The sequence below is a fragment of the Heloderma suspectum genome, chromosome 2 (assembly GCF_057233095.1).
Source record: "Heloderma suspectum isolate Gila_16-S chromosome 2, 16-S_ref, whole genome shotgun sequence".
In the NCBI taxonomy this organism is placed as follows: domain Eukaryota; kingdom Metazoa; phylum Chordata; class Lepidosauria; order Squamata; family Helodermatidae; genus Heloderma; species Heloderma suspectum.
In genome coordinates, this window is record NC_139459.1 from 289,140,816 (window position 1) to 289,161,514 (window position 20,699).

Below are 20,699 nucleotides of genomic sequence, written 5' to 3' on the forward strand. Positions count from 1 at the left end.
TTTGTTCCTCATATGCTGGAGACCAAAATATCCTCTGTGTTTCTATTTCATACTTATGCAGCTTTCAATCTGTTGTTTCCAAGTAATGGACTTTGAGTAATAGCCAATAAGCAATACTTTATTGTTAGCATACCAGTTTGTGAGCCAGAATTTCCTTTAGTAAGGAAAAGATTGCAATGTTTTGAAATTCTAGCTCACGTTAGGAATGAAACAAAGGGTAGGTTTTTGCACTGTTGAAAAAAGTGTTGCCTGATCTGTTTCCTTCAAATTACATTAATGGGGAGCAAAAACACAATAATACTGTTTGGTATTTATATAGTGCTTTTTCTGGGTACTCAAAGCATGAATGTTACGTGCCTGAACTTTAGGGAGCTGGGGATGGCAGTAGATTTGGACTGTGAAGAACATTTTTTCAACAAGATCAATGAACTGTCAGACTATACTGAGAAACTTCCAGTGTTCATCTTCAGAACTTTTGTGGGTATACCACTCTCCAAGTACCGGTCCTCATGGAGCCAAACTGCACCATCCACATACAAGAGGGTGATCTTGGCATGCTTAGGGGAATCCCAAGGTTTGTATTGGTACGAAAGAACTTCAGAAAAAAATCCTAATGGGAAGACCCCCGCCCCCCCCAAACAGCCCAGTGAGGACTGAGCATACTCTGTGGCCATGAAAGGCTGACTGACTGTTGGGTTGGGGGCTGGGGGAGCAGATAAACAGCAGGGAGAGAAAGTCAAATGGAGTATCCTGAAAGAGGGTATGGATGGTTGGCACCCTGAACAGGAATACTCTACACTACAACATTTTGTTGCAGGGTCCACTTGTCATTCCAAATACCAAAGGTTAGCATTTTATTTTGGAGATGTCTTCTTTTGTAGTGTTTCTTCCTCTATTGCCTCTTGTAATTTTAGACAGTGGTCACTAGAGGGTACAATAGCCTCGTATGTAAAAATGAACGTTCCTTAAACAGCCAGGAACAGTAAGGAAATGGTAGTAGATTTTGGGGCGGGGGGCGCAATTGTTTAATGATACACAAGTATATGTAGTGTAACTTGCAATTCTGCAATTCTGGATTTTACTTGATCAATTCTCTAAAATATTTTGCTTTTTCTTAGGAATATGTTACAGATAGATGGGCCTTACAATGAATCATTCTATGAGAAGCTACTTGATCTCTCAAGTGAAGATGATGGAACAGTGGCATATGCACTGACAAAGGTACACTTTCTTGACACTGGAGCTAAAGTTTCTTATAACAAAGAATCCATATATGTGCTTTTTCGATACTTATTGCTCAAAGTTCTAAATAATTAAGGTCTTGCTGAAGAGAGGCTAGGGCCTAGCATAGTAGATATTCATCTGAGATATACAAACTACCCTATGGGAAGCAGGAAAAAACACCAGGTTGCTGCTCCAGGTGGACTGCCCAGCCCCACTACTGTCTGGTGGCAAGGAATAAGGCAGGGGGGAGGCAGACAAATACATTATCCCACTCCTGATTCTGCTGATAGAACTGCTTCTGAGCTGGGTACAACCCACTGAGTGTGGATATCTGAGCAGAAACATATCATAGATCCAGGGATGTTGGAGGAATCCAGCTGGGGGCTGGAGCTCCACAAGCTTTCGTTGGCTAGGCCCCCTGGACTCCATTCAAACATCTGCCAGCTGGCCCAACTCGGTCCACAGCAAGTTGGTCCGACTGGCGGATTTTCTGCGTTTGTGCGGCAGCAGTGGAGGGAGGGCTGCACCATTGTGCTGCCCTCCCTGCCACCATCACCACATGCAACCCTCCCACTCTCCCTGCCGACGGAGAGAGGGAGAGTTGTGTGTGGCGGTGGCAGGGAAGTGCCACAGTTCTGCCCTCCCTCCCTACTGCTGTACACAACCCTCCCTCTCTCCCTGCTGGTGCCAACACCAGCAGGGAGAGCAGGAGAGCTGTGCCTGGCTGAGGCGATGTTGCTGCTATGTGCAACTCTCTCTGCTGGTGTTGGCACCAGCAGGGAGAGGGAGGGTTGTGCATGGCAGTGGCAGGAACTTGTCGCTTGGTTTCCCCTCCCAGTACTCCTTAATTTGCACAAATTGGGGTTTACAGGGAAAAAATGGAAACAAGTTCCTGGATTTCGGGACCAAACCCCCAGCTCAGCTCAGGAATCTGATGGGCCCTAAAAGGGCCTGATTCCTGCACAATGGACATCCCTACATGGATCTCTATGCACAGGTGAGCTGGATCCCCAATCGCAGAGGTTCTAGTTCATGTAGAAGCTTCTGCATTTCAGCCACCCCTGCTCAAACATATGTGCTTAATATGTGGATTTAAGAGTCGGGTTGGGAAGATGTGTGACATGAGGGGTGGGGCCAGCAGCACAGATCTGCTTCCCCTTAATTGTGTGGAGCCTCCTTGATGTGATTAACGCATGAAGGGGGCTATCTTGTCAACCAGATTATATATGGGGTGGTTAACCACAGTGACCAGCAGCCACTGCTGATATCACACCGGCAACAAAAATTGTGTTGCGCTTGTGGAAATAGTTGCTAAACCTTTCAGTGTATATAGGAGTACATTATGTAGCTTACACTGTGGTTTCTTCACATGATCCCTTAGGTAGGGGCAAGGTTTGCATGAGAAAAAAAAGAGGCTGGCTTGCATTTGTGAACTGCCTGAGACAGCTTTATGATCCTTATGTAACTGTCGGTTAGATGAATCCTGTCTTGATTTTGTTACAGGTTCAGCAGTATAGAGTTGCAATGACAGCGAAGGACTGTTCCATCATGATTGCCCTTTCACCTTGTCAACAGGATGAATGGTAATATTATCTAGACCCTTTATCTTAGATTTTTAGATAGAAAAGGCAACATAATTTGCACATTTCTTAGAGGCTGTCTATCTGGATGTTTCAGTATGATCAGTATATAACATATAGGTAGCATTGCTTAGGTTCATAGACTTTTTTTTCTGCCAAGCATAACTGCAGAAAAAACTCCATCCAAATAAAAGCAAGTAAATACATAGACAGCCTTAGCAGGAAGCTTAGGATCTTTTTTCTTGAGGTCTCTAAATGATAAATAGCCACTTTCCCCCCTTGAATGAACCCAGTTTATCTTGCCCCTTGCTCTGTCCAAATTAAAATTCTAAGTGTGCCCCCAAAAGCTATAGTTGTCTTAATTTAAATCATAATTATACTATTCAGCTTGAGCTTTAACATAGCCTTTAAGTGGAATTGTCCATTACATGCAAAAGCTGCATGTAACGGGCAATTCCACGTAAAGGCTATGACATATATTCAGTTAATAATCTGAAGGAAATACTTGAGAAGAAATGTAAAAGATTCTTCCAGAAAATGTACGCCTGCCAACCACTTAAGAAACTTCATTCATCTCAAACTTAAGAATTAAGATTCCTTTTACAGGTTTATTTTTCCATGATACCTGCTATGTCCCTTACCAGAAGAGAATATGTAAAGTCCTCCACCCATGAGGAGATGCCTCTGGTATTGTGGTTAGCAACTACACAGGCGATATACCTCCCAAGGGGCCAGTCATTAACTGTGATTTTGAACTGCAATGTCAGGGGCACATACATGAGTAGAACTGACACATTTCCATTTCAGTACAGCAGGAGTAGAGTAAATGTCTTTATTTACTAAGGAACATCTCATGGTGCCAGAGCTATAATTTGTATAACCAATCAGAAGTTATATAACAATACATATTGCTATATTAACTTCTGACTAGATGAGGTTTAGGCTTCCAAGTGCATTGGCTAAAGGGAATGATCGTAAATTTCCGTATTTCTCTGTTGTCTAAGTGATAGAATTCAGTTTCGTAAAACTTGTTATTTTAAGTAACTGTAAGATAAACAGATGGCTAACCTCTCAGTGTAGTTCATTCACATAGCAGTACTGGTGGTATAATAATTCAGGGAGGCTTGGCATAAACTGAGGTGGAAACTAGTAGGGAAATGATCAACATGATCAACTAAATTATTTTTGCAGCACATTTTGGACTGGAAAAGTTGTATTTTACTTAAGACCACAGCTACTTGAAAAATGCAACATCAGCTGTAGTTTGTTATGATTAGGTAACGGGTAGACTTCTCATGTACTTTTTTTTTTCCTGAGGTAAGGAATAATAAATGGTGTTCTTATTCAAATTGCAGTTCTGAGCAGAGGCCAGTGGTTCTAACCTCCAAATCAAGATTCACCTTTTCAGTCTCCGTCTTGGACCTAGACCTTAAGCCATATGAAAGTATTCACCATCAGTACAAACTCGATGGGAAGGTAGTAAACTACTATTTGAAGAACATGCAGGCCAAAGATGACTCAGTAGTGTCAAATCTCTTGAAAGAGAATGAAGACTGCACACTAGTTCTCCATAAAATGTAACTGGCTAGATATTTATTGAACATAGAGAAGGGGAAGAATTAAGTTATGTTGGTTTTCTATTTTCAGTTGTGCTTAAAATTTTATATGCCTTTCAGAAACACAGAATACCACTCAGACCACCTTGAAGGAATGAGTTTACTGTAAAACAGACATGTACATAACCCTACAACCATTAGTAAATTGGTTGCTGTGAAAGCAGTTGTGACTACTTTATGAAGCATAGAAAATTTCTTGAACTTAATTCTTCAATTCACCGAAGCAGCATTCCCATGAGGTGTGCAAATGCAACTCTGTGAATAATATGTGCATTGCTCAGTAGCACTTGCTAAAAAAAGTGGTAAAAGTGGACCATTTCACCTTTAAAATAATTCTGGAGTCGAATAGCTGACAGTCAGTGCTGCGTTAGGTTGCAGCTTGCATACGAACAGAAATTTATTTTTCATAATCTTGTGAGAACATTCTACACTTTGTTTCTGAACGCAATATTGTAGTGTGTGTTCTTAAGTGATTTGAATAAATGCAAATAAACTTACAAAAGAAGAGTATCTTATTTAAGGATATAGAGAAAAACAGACTTGCTTTAATTACTTAAGATTAAAACTATCACAACAAACTAGTTCTTCCTTAAAAACAAATGAGCTCTTCCTTTAAAAATAATAATAGGAGCTTCTTTTTAAAGTTCTGTAGAATAATTTAATCGCAAACAAGCCCTTTCCAACAATCCAGTACTAGCAGAATTATACTAAAATTTCAACAATTGTAAACTTTACAATCCAGCAATTCTTAATTCCATATAAAATAGGTATATATGTGCCTCATTGATTCTCTGATACCTTCCTGTACATCAAGCCATTCTGTGGCTTTAGTGGGAAGCAATTTGTGGAGTTAAAAATACCAGCTTTAATTTTTCTGGAGTGGTAAGTTTTCTTTTTCTATTCATATTTTGCTTAGTTCCCCCTTTAGACATAAAAAACCTGCAGTTCACTTTTCAAAGGCTTACAAGCTCAGTAGTAATGGAGATATTCCAATGTGGACTCCTACGTATTGGAAACTTACCTTATATAGGCATTAACTATCCTCACCAAGGGGGCATTTTTTCTAGAAGTGGCTAGGCATGATTTTTTACAACCTTTGCCATACCTTGTTTACAAAAATAGGAAAACAGTATGCTTTAGGTTTGGCAGAGTGTAGGGCTCGGCTTTTTCCCCACTGTGTTGAACAATGGCTGTAGGCTTGTTTTGTGAGTGGTGGTATAGGAGTGTCATTGTTCATATGCTGGCTGTGTGAGTGAGCCTCTGAATCCAGAACTGTCGAACTGCAAGTTGTCATTTATAGGCTTATTGCAAAAAAGGAGAAACTTTCATATGGGTTGTCTGTTGGAGAAACTGTAAACCTTACTGTGTAAGTGGGTGAGGGCCTCTTACATGAGCTGTGAAAAACTAAAGAATAAAGCTGCTCCAGTGATTCAGAAAGTATTGGCTTGAACCCAAAGGTGTCTTGCACCAGCAGAATGGCACTTGTTCTCATGCAAGGCAGCCTTCCCGACTTCTGACTATTCCCCCATCCCACACCATTCCAGAGGGACCTTTGAATCTCAGGAATGGCTTTGTGCAAGTGCAGTGAGGAGGAGGAGCTAGGAAAACCATATTGTGGAAGTGGAGATTGCTTACACTTCTCTGGATCCAACCCATTATCAATATTTCAGTCAGGGCATTTAGTGGCATCTTATGTTTACTTATCTTTTTGAAAAATATCTGTAAGAATCTCCATGGATACTCTCTTGCCATTCCAGTTAAGCTGCTACAATAACATTAAATGTGTTGGGAATATTTTAAAACTTTTATCACTTTCATACTTATTCTCATGAATACTAGAATAGACTTCTGAATTTTGTGAGGATTCCAACCCCTACTACCCACATTAATTCTAAAAACTCTTGTCTTGTGATATCTATCCAGCTTAATTATAAGGTTTGGTTATATAGATACTGTACACCTTAAGTCACAGGATGTCAAGTGATCCAAATGCAGGTTAGGGCATATATCCAGAATACGATTTGAATTTGGTTGAATCTAGTAAAGCTACAACAGTTCTTAGATTTGTTAGGTAATTGTGAAAGTTGCTGTGGTGGTAAGGGGCAACATCTAACTCAAATAAGATTGTCTCTTACGTTGTAAAGTTTCTGCAAGAAAGACTGCCAGTCACATAGCTGCCTCAGCAATAAACAAAACAAGGAAGTGGAAAAAATAGCTGTGTAGCACATCCATTTGACTTTGCATATTGCAGATGGAAACTAGCTAATCAGAAGCAGGTCAGATTGTACATTTATTACCTAGGGCTAGAGAGGCAGGTAAAATGCGGCATAAGGTGCTCTCTCGATTTTGGGCTTGAAGAGTGGATTTTAAAGTTTGCTTTTTGTGAAGGCTATTACAGCACTTTAAAAGAGCAGTGAGAACATTGATGTAGCTATTTATGTGCTACAGTTGCAGTAAAAGCTGTTCTAACAGATCTAAACCTGGAAAAAAAAAAGTGGGCCAGTTCGCATGATCAAAACAAGGCACCATGGCTTAAACATGTTACGATGGCTTGCTGTGAGCTGCGGCGCGTGCTGGGTGCGATTTACATAACCACTGCCCAGCCATGGCTTATTGTGTCATATGAACCCAGGTGGCATGTCTTGTTGGAGGGGTAAACCCTCAAATAACCATATAACAGCCCATGGATTATTTTGAGAGTTCTTTAACCCTCCAAAAAGCTATGTTGCTTGGGTTCAGACAACATGATAAGCCACTGTCGGGTGGTGATTATGCAAATTGCGCCCAGCGCTTTCTTAAGCCATGGTGGCTTGTTTTGATCATGCAGACCAGGTCAGTGACAAGTTAGGTCAATGCCATTTTGTTTTTGTTTTTTGCTATAGTCTGTATTACCTGGGGCTAAAAAAATCAACACCTTGCATTTTGTAAATTATAGCTTATGCTTTGATTCACTGTAAATTTTAATTTTACACTTGTTTTATGAGAGAGGTATGATAAACCTGGTTTTGCCTTCAATCACTGATTGTGGAAGAAGTAGTAGTTGTGCTACTGTGTGAAGTTTCTTTTGTATCTTATGCTTGATTTCATTAAAATTCGGTATCATTGTCTAAAAATCACTGTTACATATACAGCTGTGAACTGAAACTGCCACTTTCTATAGACTTGAATTTATCAGGTTGATCTGAAGAGGTTCTAGGAAATGGTATGGAAGGGGAAAAAACCACTTTGATTCAGAAAGTTAATTTTTTTTAAATGAAATTCACTTAACTTGTATCTTATTATTTGGCATTTTGTATTTAAATGGCTGTATTTATTTGTCATGACAATTTATATATTTGTGCCATAATTGTACAGATAGCATGTTTTATGGGTATGGTTTCTAAATGGAAAATAACTTAATGTTTATATTCAATAAAATGATAGATGTATAACTTATTCTCCTGGTACTCATTTGCCTTTGTAAAGTGACTTTATGAGTGTTTCGATGGAGGCTTGTATCCCGAGCACATGCAGTAAGCTTCTGAAGCTGTATGGAGCATCTGATGCAAATTTGTCAGCCTCAATAACTGTAAGAGGAGAAAAAATATGGGGTCAAAACAGATTTATTTTAAACAGAAATAGTCTAGCCTTGTAATCATAAATTCTTGCTACTAATGAGTCCAACACTATTTCTGCATATTCAAGAAGAAAACATTTTGTCTACGATTAGCAATACATTCAATTGTAACCTATTTCCACCTCCCTGTTGCTAAGACAAAAAAGTTCATAGTTTTTACTAATAAGCAGCCCAGGATGGCACTATGGGTAGGATCCAGTGGTGCCCTAGCGCTGCTGGTTCCTGGTGCGCATGTGACTGGCCCTGGTGGCAGTGGTGTGCATGTGGCGCCTGCCACTGTGGTGCTTCCAGGGGCAAGTCCCTAAATGACTGGAAACACAAGCTTCTGGAAGGGGCAGGTCACACTTTCCAGAAAGTTGCATTTTCGGTTAGTTGGGGGCTTCCTCCCAAAGTGCCACATCACTGCTGGCGGCATAGGGGTAGCATGTGCGCTGGGAACCAGCGGTGCTCACTGCCAGTGGTAGAGCACTGTTGGATCCCACCTATTTATGCACATTTAAATTACCACAGTATACCTACTTGAAGGTAGGTATACTTTCCTGCTGAAGCACTCCTGTGTGTTCAAAATCAGCTTGTAATTAAGAGAAGAGGGATGGTGAGAGGAAAACTCTCCCAGCTCTGTAAAAGTCGTTAGATGTTTCAGTCTTAATTTAAAAGCAAACTACTTTTTCTGAAATAAGGGCCCCCAAATACTTGTGTTTGTATGGTATTTTAAAATGCCAATACAGCTGAACTATGATGGAGCAAATTATATGTTATAAAGAAAGCCCACTGGGGCTTTGTTAAACTAAAAGCAGCCTCAGGAAGCTGCACATTTGATCAGAGGAACAGAGGAAGGATGTTCATGGCTTTTGCAATCACTATAGTTTTCCCAAACGGCTTTTCTCCCAGCAGGCAAAAGATACAATTACCCATATCAAATCTATAGCCTACAAAATAAGCCCATTAGTGCTTTGTTTTATCCATTTGCATGTAATGTTTAGTTAGTCTCCAGGTGTTACCAACAAAAGAGTTTGTGTTTGATGGGAATCATCAAAACAAATAATTTGTGGGGAGATGTTGCAGGAAAAGTTTTATTGGTAATACAGGGTGAGAAGACTATCACAGCTCAAAGTTGAAGGAAATGTTTGACAAGGTAAAGACATATAAAACATAGTGTGTAAGTATACCTGACTTCGGTATTTTGTTCAGAAGATCCAAGGCTGGTGTAACTTTTCCTTCTTTGTCTACATTTATCTTCCAAACAATCATTAACTCAAATCTATAAAAGGCAAAGAATATTAAAGGTCAGATCTAGTGCAGCATTCTGTAGAGGTAAGTGGGCCAGAGCTGCTGATTTTAACCCTGATTCCGGTACTCCCTCTGGCTGTAAGCCAGAGTGCCATTAGCTGACCCACGGGCTTGCACTGGAGCATCTCATGCAAGCACATTTCCTAAGTCTTTGCCTGAAAACATTCTGAAGTTGTTCCAAGTTTCAGGGCATTCTTGGTGCTACTGTCAGGAGGAAGGGCCCTACAAAACTCTGGTGTATGTGGAGTTCAGCATACACAATTTCTTTAATAGGGACCTCTGTCTGCAAATAAACAGATAGTAAATTCAGCAATACTTGTAATTCCTAAAAGTAGTTGTCAAGGTGATGCATGCCATATGCCAGCAAATTTGGAAAACACAAGAATGGCCACCAGATTGAAAAAATCAACCTATATCCCCATACCAAAAAGGGAAGCACCAAAGAATGTTCAAACTATCGAACAGTGGCATTTATTTCACGTGCCAGTAAGGTAATGCTCAAGATCTTGCAAGGTAGACTCCAGCAATTCATGGAACGAGAATTGCCAGATGTACAACCTGGGTTTCGAAAAGGCAGAGGAACTAGAGACCAAATTGCCAATATCCGCTGGATAATGGAGAAAGCCAGGGAGTTTCAGAAAAACATCTATTTCTGTTTTATTGACTATTCTAAAGCCTTTGACTGTGTGGGTCATAACAAATTGTGGCAAGTTCTTGGTGGTATGGGGATACCAAGTCATCTTGTCTGCCTCCTGAGGAATCTGTATAACGACCAAGTAGCAACGGTAAGAACAGACCACGGAACAACGGACTGGTTTAAGATTGGGAAAGGAGTATGGCAGGGTTGTATACTCTCACCCTACCTATTCAACCTGTACATAGAACACATCATGCGATGTGCTGGGCTTGAAGAAGCCAAGGCTGGAGTTAAAATAGCTGGAAGAAATTTTAACAATCTCAGATATGCAGATGATACCACTTTGATGGCTGAAAGCGAGGAGGAGCTGAGGAACCTCATGACAAAGGTGAAAGAAGAAAGTGCAAAAGCTGGGTTGCAGTTAAACCTAAAAAACCCCAAGATTATGGCAGCCAGCTTGATTGATAACTGGCAAATAGAGGGAGAAAACGTGGAGGCAGTGACAGACTTTGTCTTTCTAGGCGCAAAGATTACTGCAGACGCTGACTGCAGCCAGGAAATTAGAAGACGTTAACTTCTTGGGAAGAGAGCAATGACAAATCTTGATAAAAAAGTGAAGAGCAGAGACATCACACTGACAGCAAAGGTCCGCATAGTTAAAGCAATGGTATTCCCTGTAGTAACCTATAGCTGCGAGAGCTGGACCATAAGGAAGGCTGAGCGAAGGCAGATAGATGCTTTTGAACTGTGGTGCTGGAGGAAAATTCTGAAAGTGCTTTGGACTGCAAGAAGATCAAACCAGTCCATACTCCAGGAAATAAAGCCAGACTGTTCACTTGAGGGGATGATCTTAAAGGCAAAACTGAAGTACTTTGGCCACATCATGAGAAGACAGGATACCCTGGTGAAGATGCTGATGCTAGGGAAAGTGGAAGGCAAAAGGAAGAGGGGCCGACCAAGGGCAAGGTGGATGGATGATATTCTGGAGATGTCGGGCTCGACCTTGGGGGAGCTGGGGGTGGTGACGGCTGACAGGAAGCTCTGGCATGGGCTGGTCCATGAAGTCATGAAGAGTTGGAAGCGACTGACTGAATAAACAACACAACAAGTAAGGTTTTGCTGTTTCAGTCACTCATGAGTCAAAGATCACTAACTTAGAGCTCCATTTTTTCTCTTTCTCCAGCAGTGGTATTTGAACCTATAATTTATTAGAGCAAAAACGCTTATCCAAAAGCTAGTGTCTGACACACACTTAAAATATTTGAGTCACTTTTCTACAAAAAGCCTTCTAAATGACTGACAATTCAAAACAACTGAATGTTAACAATATTAAAGGAAATATTTAAAACACTGCAAATAAAATACAAGCAGTGGAATTTATTCAAAAACTTTAGATGCAGAGCCACCAATGAAAAGGCTCCTTTCCCCCATCACCACTAATCTAATGGCCTTACACCTATGCTGTCAGTGTGAGGATAAGAGAGGACACTGTATTCCCAGAGGAGCACAGAGTGTGTGGGGACAGTTCTGGACTAGAGAGGTACAGCTGGGTGTAATCTGCATATAGGTAGTACTGAACGCTGTGGCTTTGATGAGGTTAGCCACGGAGAATGTATGACAGCGAAAGAGAGAGGGAAGGCAGAGGAAGAGCTCCCCCCCCCCCAAAAAAAAAAACACTGAAAGAAGGATTAGACAGGAAGAGAACCGTTTTGAGTATGGAATCACTGAAACCTAGGGCACAAACAAGCAGGAGCAAGTGATCAAGTATAGCAAAGGTGGTGGAGAGTTGAATAAGAATGAACAGAGACCATTGGATTTTGCAGTGAGGTCAGTGATTTCTGTGAAGGCAGTCTTGGAGTGCAGTGTTGGAGCAGGTCAAGAGCACAACTGGAGGAGAAAAAATGAAAAGTGGGAATAAGCAGCACATTCTAGGACTTTAAAGGTGAAGGAAGATGGGTGGTCGTGGTTGTTCAGTCGTTAAGTCGTGTCCGACTCTTCGTGACCCCATGGACTATAGCACGCCAGGACTTCCTGTCCTGCGCTCTCTCCCGGAGTGTGCTCAAGTTCATATTCATTGCATCGGTGATGCTATCTAGCCATCTCATCCTCTGCTGTCCCCTTCTCCTTTTGCCTTCAATCTTTCCCAGCATCAGGGTCTTTTCCAGGGAGTTTTCGCATTAGGTGGCCAAAATATTTGAGCTTCAGCTTCAGTATCTGTCCTTCCAATGAGCACTCAGGGTTGATTTCCTTTAGGATGGACTGATTTGACCTCCTTGCAGTCCAGGGGACTCGTAAGAGTCTTCTCCAGCACCACAGTTCGAAAGCATCAATTCTTCGGCGCTCAGCCTTCCTTATAGTCCAGCGCTCACAGGCATACATTACTACTGGGAAAACCATAGCTTTGATTATACGGACCTTTGTCAGCAAGGCGATGTCTCTGCTTCTTACTATGCTGTCTAGGTTTGCCATAGCTTTCCTCCCAAGGAGCAAGCGTCTTTTAATTTCATGGCTATAGTCACCGTCTGCAGTGATCTTGGAGCCCAAGAAAATAAAATCTGTCACTGCTTCCATTTCTTCCTCGTCTATATGCCAGGAAGTGATGGGGCCAGATGCCATGATCTTCGTTTTGTTAATGTTGAGTTTCAAACCAGCTTTTGCACTCTCCACTTTCACCCTCAACAAGAGGCTCTTAAGATCCTCTTCACTTTCTGCCATTAGGGTGGTGTCGTCTGCGTACCTGAGGTTGTTGATAATTCTCCCGGCAATCTTAATTCCGACCTGTGATTCATCCAACCCGGCGTTTCTCATGATGTACTCTGCATATAAGTTAAATAAGCAAAGCGACAATATGCAGCCTTGTCGTACTCCTTTCCCAATTTGGAACCAATCGGTTGTTCCATGTCTGGTTCTTACTGTTGCTTCTTGGAAAGTACAGGTTTCTCAGGAGACAGGTAAGGTGGTCTGGTACTACCATCTCTTTAAGAATTTGCCAGAGTTTGTTGTGATCCACACAATCAAAGGCTTTAGCGTAGTCAATGAAGCAGAAATAGACGTTTTTCTGGAATTCTCTTGCTTTCTCCATGATCCTGCGAAAGTTGGCAATTTGATCTCTAGTTCCTCTGCCTCTTCGAAACCCAGCTTGTACTTCCGGTAGTTCTCGGTTCATATACTGCTGAAGCCTAGCTTGTAGGATTTTGAGCATAACCTTGCTGGCATGTGAAATGAGCGCAATTGTACGGTAGTTTGAACACTCTTTGGCATTGCCCTTCTTTGGAATTGGAATGTAAACTGACCTTTTCCAGTCCTGTGGCCACTGTTGAGTGTTCCAAATTTGTTGGCATATGGAGTGCAGCACTTTAACAGCATCATCGTTTAGGATTTTAAATAGCTCAGCTGGAATACTGTCATCTCTGCTAGCTTTGTTGTTAGTAATGCTTCCTAAGGCCCACTTGACTTCACTCTCTAGGATGGGGTGGTGGTTAGAGAGGAAGAATTAAGTCAAAGGATGGTTTCTGAAGAACAGAGGAGACAGTGGCATCTTTGAACACATTCGGATAGTAGCCGGAGAAGAAGAGATGTAATTGTGGGGGAGATAGCAAACAGGAGAGGGGAGGGAATGGAATTGGATCCAAGTGACATGTGGAGGGGCTAGACAAGGGCAAAACCAGCTCTTGGAATTGTGTTCAGAAGCGAACTGGTAGCCAGCGGCATTCCAACCAGTGTGTCAAACAAATAAATCGTACCATTATGCTATTAAAATATCTTGGACCTCTTTTCCATTTAGTTCATGTCAATTTCAATGTAATTTCACTTACTGCTCCGTTATGACCGTTTATAAGCCTTCTATTAATATGCATCATAAAGTTATCTTACCCAGGAATCTGAGTGCTTCTTAAGATCATGTAATCTCCAGACAATCCTTCAGGAAGTACTACAACTTCAGGGTACTTGGTCTGTTACAAATAAAAAGAGCAATCTGTCCATAAGGGAATATAAATAGGATTCTACAAAAATCTGTTGATGTGCCAAATGCTATCAGATACAGAATAAATTAAACTGTGCAATGAAAATGAAATTTTAGCCCTCAAGAACATAAGATTAGCAACCTAAGCTATTTTATTACATCAGTTTCTGACAGCCTGATTCTGACTGTTTCAAAGTGGTTCATGGTATCACAGTTGTTAGCAGTACCGGACCAAGGGTGCCACCCTGGCATATGAGCGATAGGTCCTGCCACATTGCTTCTTGGATTCTGCTGACAAGGTCAGTTAGCGTGACGCTGGCGCTATGGAAACAGATTCAGGTTTGTTCATATCCTTTGCAAGGGTTTTCTGTGTGTTTTTGGCTCTGTGGCTAAAGAAAAATGATAGGACCTACATCCCCTTGTGGAAATCAAACACATGAGTATTTTGTATATAGGTGGCTTATAAAATAAATGAATAAAGAATAAAACACATATTGATGTCCATCCCTATTCCAGCCAGTATTCCCATTAAATTACTAGTCCAATACTGATCAGGCACAAGGCTCAAGTGTCACGTCCCATGGGAACCAGTTCTACCCCATATATTGAAGTAGCACAATACACACAAGTGCTGCTGCTACTATGCTGTGAGAAAGCCCCAACATGGTACAAAAAATATAATGCAAGAGGAGTAGGGCAGGTAAGAAAAGAGATTCAGCTAGAATATTTTAGGTGAGCATTCATTTTATATATTATGCAATCTAAAAAAAGTTGTTACTCATTTCCTGCATCCAACATATTTTAAATAATATATTCAATGTGACGTTTTTGAAGCTGGAAACCACACAGCAATCAACAGATATATGGTGGTATATAAATGTATTAAGCAAAATATCTGCATTTGAACCCTAAGTTTTGTACCTAACTCAACCCTTACATGACCAATGACATTTAAATATCTACTTTCAATTAAGCACCTCCCTACTAAAACTGCAGAACCCTCAGCATAATAACAGCACAAATGTCCAATCTAGACAGCAACAGATATTTCCCTGCTCCTGATTACTAACACAATCGTTAATTATACTTTTAATTATAAGAGGCAGCTGATCACTCTGGAAAAAACCTGGTGACAATGGGCAGAATGCAACAGGGCACTTCCCCCCGCCCCGTTTTACCATGTAGAATTATTATTTTTAGTACTTTTTCCTTGGAAAAAATGCAGGCTGCTTATCTGTAACTGTAGTTCTTCAAGTGGTCATCTGTGCATTCAGACATATGGGCTCTGTGCCTGCGCGGAGCCTCGTTCAGGAAACTTCTATAGCTGAGGCAAACATTTTGGCGGAAACCCTCCCCCACCGTCCACTGTGCACGTCCCAGCATGTTCCCGCCTGTCTCCTCAGTACCTTGAGACCAACTAGCTAATCTCTATACTAAGAAGAAGTTCTATACACTCCGGCATCGACAACAGTAGTGACATCGACACCGAAGTGGGGACGGTGGGTGGGTTGTGTGAATGCACAGATGACCACTCGAAAAACTACACTTACAGGTAAGCAACCTGCATTTCTTCATCATGGTCTCTGGACATCACACATATGGGCAAATAACAAGGTGACTTAACGGAAGTGGGTAGGTGAGCCTTGATGTCCTACTTCAGAGGACAGGACTGCCCGACTAAAGGTGCAATCCTCTCTTGCTCCAACATTGAGCCTCTAGTGAGAGATGAATGTCAACGGTTTTGACCATGTTGCAGTTTTGCAATGGTCCGGTAGCAACACACCCCTCCCAAAGGCAGTCGATGTGGATACGTCCCTAGTTGAATGGGTTCTGACGGGACCATCCAGAAGCAGTCCTGCAAGCTGGTATGCTAACTTAATGGCATGTACATTCCAAGCAGCTAGCTGTTGGGACAAGACCGGCAATCCCTTCTTAGGTCCCTTGTAACAGACAAGGAGTCTTTGTGTTTTCTGGAATGGCTCAGTTTTTGCTTTATAAAACGTGAGTGCTCGACACACATCCAAAGTATGAAGCATAGTCTTCAACTGGGTTGATGGAGAAGGAAAGAAGGTAGGCAAGATGATGTCTTGATTTAGGTGAAATTTTGACACAACTTTCAGTAAGAAAACTGGGTCCAGGATAAAATTGCTTTATCCTTATGGAAAATAAGTTATGAAGAATCTGCCCTCAGTGCACAAAGTTCACTAGATCCCTGTGCTGTGGTAATGGCAATTAAAAACACCACCTTCCAAGAAAGCAATCTCAAATCCACCATGGCTAAAGGCTCAAATGATTTGGAAGTTAACATCTTCAACACAGATGACAAACTCCACTGCAGAACAAAATTCCTAGTAGGAGGTGCTAAATTCTTAAGACCTTTCAAAAACTGATGAACAACGGGGTGAATAAACATTGAAAAACCCTCAACAGGTGGAGGAAAGGTTGTAATGGCTGCCAAGTACACTCTAATTGAAGCAAATTTAAGTCCTCTGTTGAAAAGCATATGCAGAAAGATAAGTATAATCTGCAGAAGAGCAGAGTATGGATTGATACCTCTTGAAGTTACAAAGGCAGAGAAAACTTTCAATTTTTTATTATAGGAAAGACTCGTAGTCGGCTTACAAGCTACATGTAAAATGTCCTGGACCTCCTTAGAAAAAGAAGCTATTGTGGACAAAAGTCTCCATGCCGCAAACTTGAGTGTGTTTATATCTGGGTGACGAATGTAGCTGCTGCCCATTGTCAACAAGGACGGTATAGACAGCATTCTCAAGTACTCTCCTTCACTCATTTGATCAAAGGGCCTGGGCCACCATGGTGCTATCGGGATGCAGTCCGTTTTCTCTCTCTGAATCTTTTGTAGGATCCTTAGCAGGAATGGAGGGAATAGGTGAAAAAGGCTCTCGTCTAATGGAGGTGAAAGGCATCCCCCAGCGACCTCCTGCCCAGTCCTCTTCTGGAACAATAATTGTGACAAACTGCATTGTGAGTGGTAGCGAATAAATCTATTGTCGGTGTGCCCCATCTCCGAAATACAAGATTGAGTGAAGACTTTGCTATCTGCCACTCATGGGATACATGTGGGGACTGACTCAAAGCGCCTGCCAAGATATTGTCCTTGCCTGGAGTGTGACAAGCTGTTAGCGTAATGTCCCTTGCAAGTGCCCAATCCAATAAGTTGGCCTGCCCCCTGAAGATGGCTGGCCCCTTAATGAAGAAGATTGAGGAGGGACTGGTGGTGGAGGCAAGAAGGGATCCTCCACTGGTGGCTTTGACAGTGCTGCCTCTGGTGCCCAACTGTTCCGAGGGGAAGTGGCTCCAAGATAGTGAGTGCACTCCAAACTCTCTTGGATCCTGCCAGTCTTCATATTGATACAGCATGCCGGGGGGGGGGGGCAGTAATAAAACCTGTTCCAATCCCAAATAGGAAAACGGGATCTGTAATTTCCTTCCCTCTGGTAACACTCATGATATGGCAAACCAGACCTTTCGGAATGAAAGGAATATGGTGAAACATCCCCCCCAAAAGTTCTCTCGGTACTGCCAATGGAGGGATTTGTGATCGCTGTGGTGAATCATGAATCACTGTTGGAGGTGACATATCTCTTATCTCCCCTTCTGATGTCGACACCGTATGCATCTGCCCGTGCAACAGTATCAAAGGGGCTCTCGGTACCAACATCAGTACTGATGAAACTCTTGGTATAGGAGAATCCAATAATGGTGGAGGTGGAGGAACTGGATTCGGTTGGGAAATAACAGGCTCAGGAGTCTGTTTTTCATGTGATTTGATCTTCTTTTTCTTGACTTCAGCCAAACTCTTAGGCACCCTAGCCTTTTTTGAAAGTTTCTTTTCCATAGAGATGGTGAGACAGTGGCCAGGAGTAGGCGGGTCTGTTTGGCCCATGGCTAGAGCCGGGGACTTAAGAGTGCAGTGGCAGTGAAGTGTGAGATTTCTCAGACATCACCTCAGGCTGTGTCTTAGAGACCTTCAAAGAAGGAGAGTCCACAATAGGGCTTTTTAAGAGGCACTTAGTGTGTTTTGTGAAGTACATGCAATGCTTACAGGTCTCCACAACGTGAGCTTCCCCCAGACAAAGCAAACACAAGGAATGTCCGTCAGTGGGGGGAAGCTTGCTGCTGCACTGAACACATTTATGAAAAGGGGCCTTAATGGCCATATGCACCTCTCAGCAATCTGAGATCACGAAAAAAGAAACAAGAGCAACTAACTACTAATCCAACTAATTTTATTTTATTTTTTAGGAAGAATAAGATAAGAAGGAGAAGAAAGACCTAACTACCTCAGCTAAATATTCTCAAAAAGATGAAGTTCCCAACAAGGCATCCTCTCAGAAAGACAGTTGAAAGAGAACTGAGGAGATGGGTGGCAACCCGCTAGGACATGCATGGTGGATGAGGGTTCCTGCCAAAATGTTTGCCTCAGCTACAGAAGTTTCTCGAATGTTTCTCTGCACAGGCACAGAGCCCATATGTGTGATGCACAGAGACCACTATGAAAAACCAATTTGTTCAAATTGATGTGGTATATTCCCACCTTGGTTACATTACAACATAGCAATTTGTCATGGGTTATATGATCATGTTTTATCTTACAAAATCACATTTAAATTGTGATTATGCAAGTCGTGATCTAGAGATGCTTGTTTCCTCAGTTCTCTGCTTATCAGGATCCTCAACTCAATCTTCCTAGACTGTTTAAATGCCTAGACTGTTCTTTTTTTCTGGACTGCTCTTTAAAAGTTTAAAAGGTGACTTCTGTGTTTGGAGTGAGCTATTTAATGAGAAATAGCTGTTGATATGCAGGCTATTTTGCTGAGGCATCATTTAAGTACCTCCGAAAACAAAGATGAATTTAAGAAGCCGTAACTGAGAAGGATTTTCTCAGAGGAGTCATTGTAGACATGAATAACAGCCCCAGATATGTCACAATCTAAAAGTAAATTCAGTGAATCACAGAGCAACCCAAATGGTCAGCAACTGAGCTGTCAAAGAAAGAAACAGGCAAATACAGGATGGGGATCCATGGCTACCCACACTGATTTCCTAGGTTCTCCATTGGTATTCTCAAAGCAAGCCTCATTCCAGCATGAAATGGTGGTTGCACAAGGACCAAAAGGAGGAAGGAAAGGGTGGTATTTTTCTTGGGTTGACGATTCAGCTGAGGGCCAGTGGCCAACCTCTGAATACGCAATCAATAACTAAAAATCACAATTCATTTTTAAGGCACTATTTTGGAAGATATTTGCAATGTCAAGTTGCTCGCTATTTTCCTTGTTGTTGTTGTTCAGTCGTTCAGTCGTGTCCAACTCTTCGTGACCCCATGGGCCATAGCACGCCAGGACTTCCTGTCCTCCACTCTCTCCTGGAGCGTGCTCAAGTCCATATTCATTGCATCAGTGATGCTATCTAGCCAGCTCATCCTCTGCCGTCCCCTTCTCCTTTTGCCTTCAGTCCTTCCCAGAATCAGGGTCTTTTCCAGAGAGTTTTCTCTTCGCATTAGGTGGCCAAAATATTTGAGCTTCAGCTTCAGTATCTGTCCTTCCAAGGAGCACTCAGGGTTGATTTCCTTTAGGATTGACTCATTTGACCTCCTTGCAGTCCAAGGGGCTCGTAAGAGTCTTCTCCAGCACCACAGTTCGAAAGCATCAATTCTTCGGCGCTCAGCCTTCCTTATAGTCCAGCTCTCACAGCCATACATTACTACTGGGAAAACCATAGGTTTGATTATACGGACCTTTGTCAGCAAGGCGATGTCTCTGCTTCTTACTATGCTGTCTAGGTTGGCCATAGCTTTCCTCCCAAGGAGCAAGCATCTTTTAATTTCATGGCTACAGTCACCGTCTGCAGAGATCTTGGAGCCCAAGAAAATAAAATCTGTTACTGCTTCCATTTCTTCCCCTTCCATATGCCAGGAAGTGATGGGGCCAGATGCCATGATCTTAGTTTTGTTAATGTTGAATTTCAAACCAGCTTTTGCACTCTCCTCTTTCACCCTCAACAAGAGGCTCTTGAGATCCTCTTCGCTTTCTGCCATTAGGGTGGTATCATCTGCGTATCTGAGGTTGTTGATAATTCCCCCAGCAATCTTAATTCCGAGCTGTGATTCATCCAACCCGGCATTTCTCATGATATACTCTGCATAGAAGTTAAATAAGCAGGGCGACAATATGCAGCCTTGTCGTACTCCTTTCCCAATTTGGAACCAATCGGTTGTTCCATTTCTGGTTCTTACTGTTGCTTCTTGACCCTCGTACAGGTTTCTCAGGAGACAGGTAAGGTGGTCTGGTACCGCCACCTCTTTAAGAATTTGCCAGAGTTTGTTGTGATCCACACAATCAAAGGCTTTAGCATAGTCAATGAAGCAGAAATAGACGTTTTTCTGGAATTCTCTTGCTTTCTCCATGATCCAGCGAACGTTGGCGATTTGATCTCTAGTTCCTCTGCCTCTTTGAAACCCAGCTTGTACTTCCGGTAGTTCTCGGTTCACATACTGCTGAAGAGTAGCTTGTAGGATTTTGAGCATCACCTTGCTGGCATGTGAAATGAGCGCAATTGTACGGTAGTTTGAACACTCTTTGGCATTGCCCTTCTTTGGAATTGGAATGTAAAGTGACCTTTTCCAGTCTTGTGGCCACTGTTGAGTGTTCCAAATTTGTTGGCATATTGAGTGCAGCACTTTAACAGCATCATCTTTTAGGATTTTAAATAGCTCAGCTGGAATACTGTCATCTCCACTAGCTTTGTTGTT

At 42.0% G+C, this 20,699-nt stretch overlaps 2 protein-coding genes across 13 annotated transcripts in view; one reads left to right on the forward strand and one right to left on the reverse strand.

Moving 5' to 3' along the window:
- The window catches only part of IPPK (inositol-pentakisphosphate 2-kinase), a 45,439-nt gene extending 37,584 nt beyond the window's left edge, over nucleotides 1-7,855 (forward strand). For 3 of the 6 annotated variants that reach the window (XM_084839837.1, XM_084839839.1, XM_084839840.1), the window contains 3 exons: nucleotides 1,119-1,221; nucleotides 2,728-2,807; nucleotides 4,160-7,855. In XM_084839837.1, the coding sequence (XP_084695963.1) occupies nucleotides 1,119-1,221; nucleotides 2,728-2,807; nucleotides 4,160-4,385 (409 nt within the window). In that variant the 3' untranslated portion in view covers nucleotides 4,386-7,855. Of the gene's footprint in view, nucleotides 1-368; nucleotides 755-1,118; nucleotides 1,222-2,727; nucleotides 2,808-4,159 lie in introns of those variants that run through there. The other 3 variants (XR_014788509.1, XR_014788508.1, XM_084839838.1) reach the window with 3 other exon arrangements.
- CENPP (centromere protein P) overlaps nucleotides 5,065-20,699 on the reverse strand; it is a 272,212-nt gene continuing 256,577 nt past the window's right edge. For all 7 annotated transcript variants that reach the window (XM_084839849.1, XM_084839847.1, XM_084839850.1 and 4 more), the window contains exons 7-9: nucleotides 13,837-13,916; nucleotides 9,206-9,297; nucleotides 5,065-7,986 (exon numbers count right to left, since the gene is read on the reverse strand). In XM_084839849.1, the coding sequence (XP_084695975.1) occupies nucleotides 7,868-7,986; nucleotides 9,206-9,297; nucleotides 13,837-13,916 (291 nt within the window). In that variant the 3' untranslated portion in view covers nucleotides 5,065-7,867. The remainder of the gene's footprint in view (nucleotides 7,987-9,205; nucleotides 9,298-13,836; nucleotides 13,917-20,699) is intronic.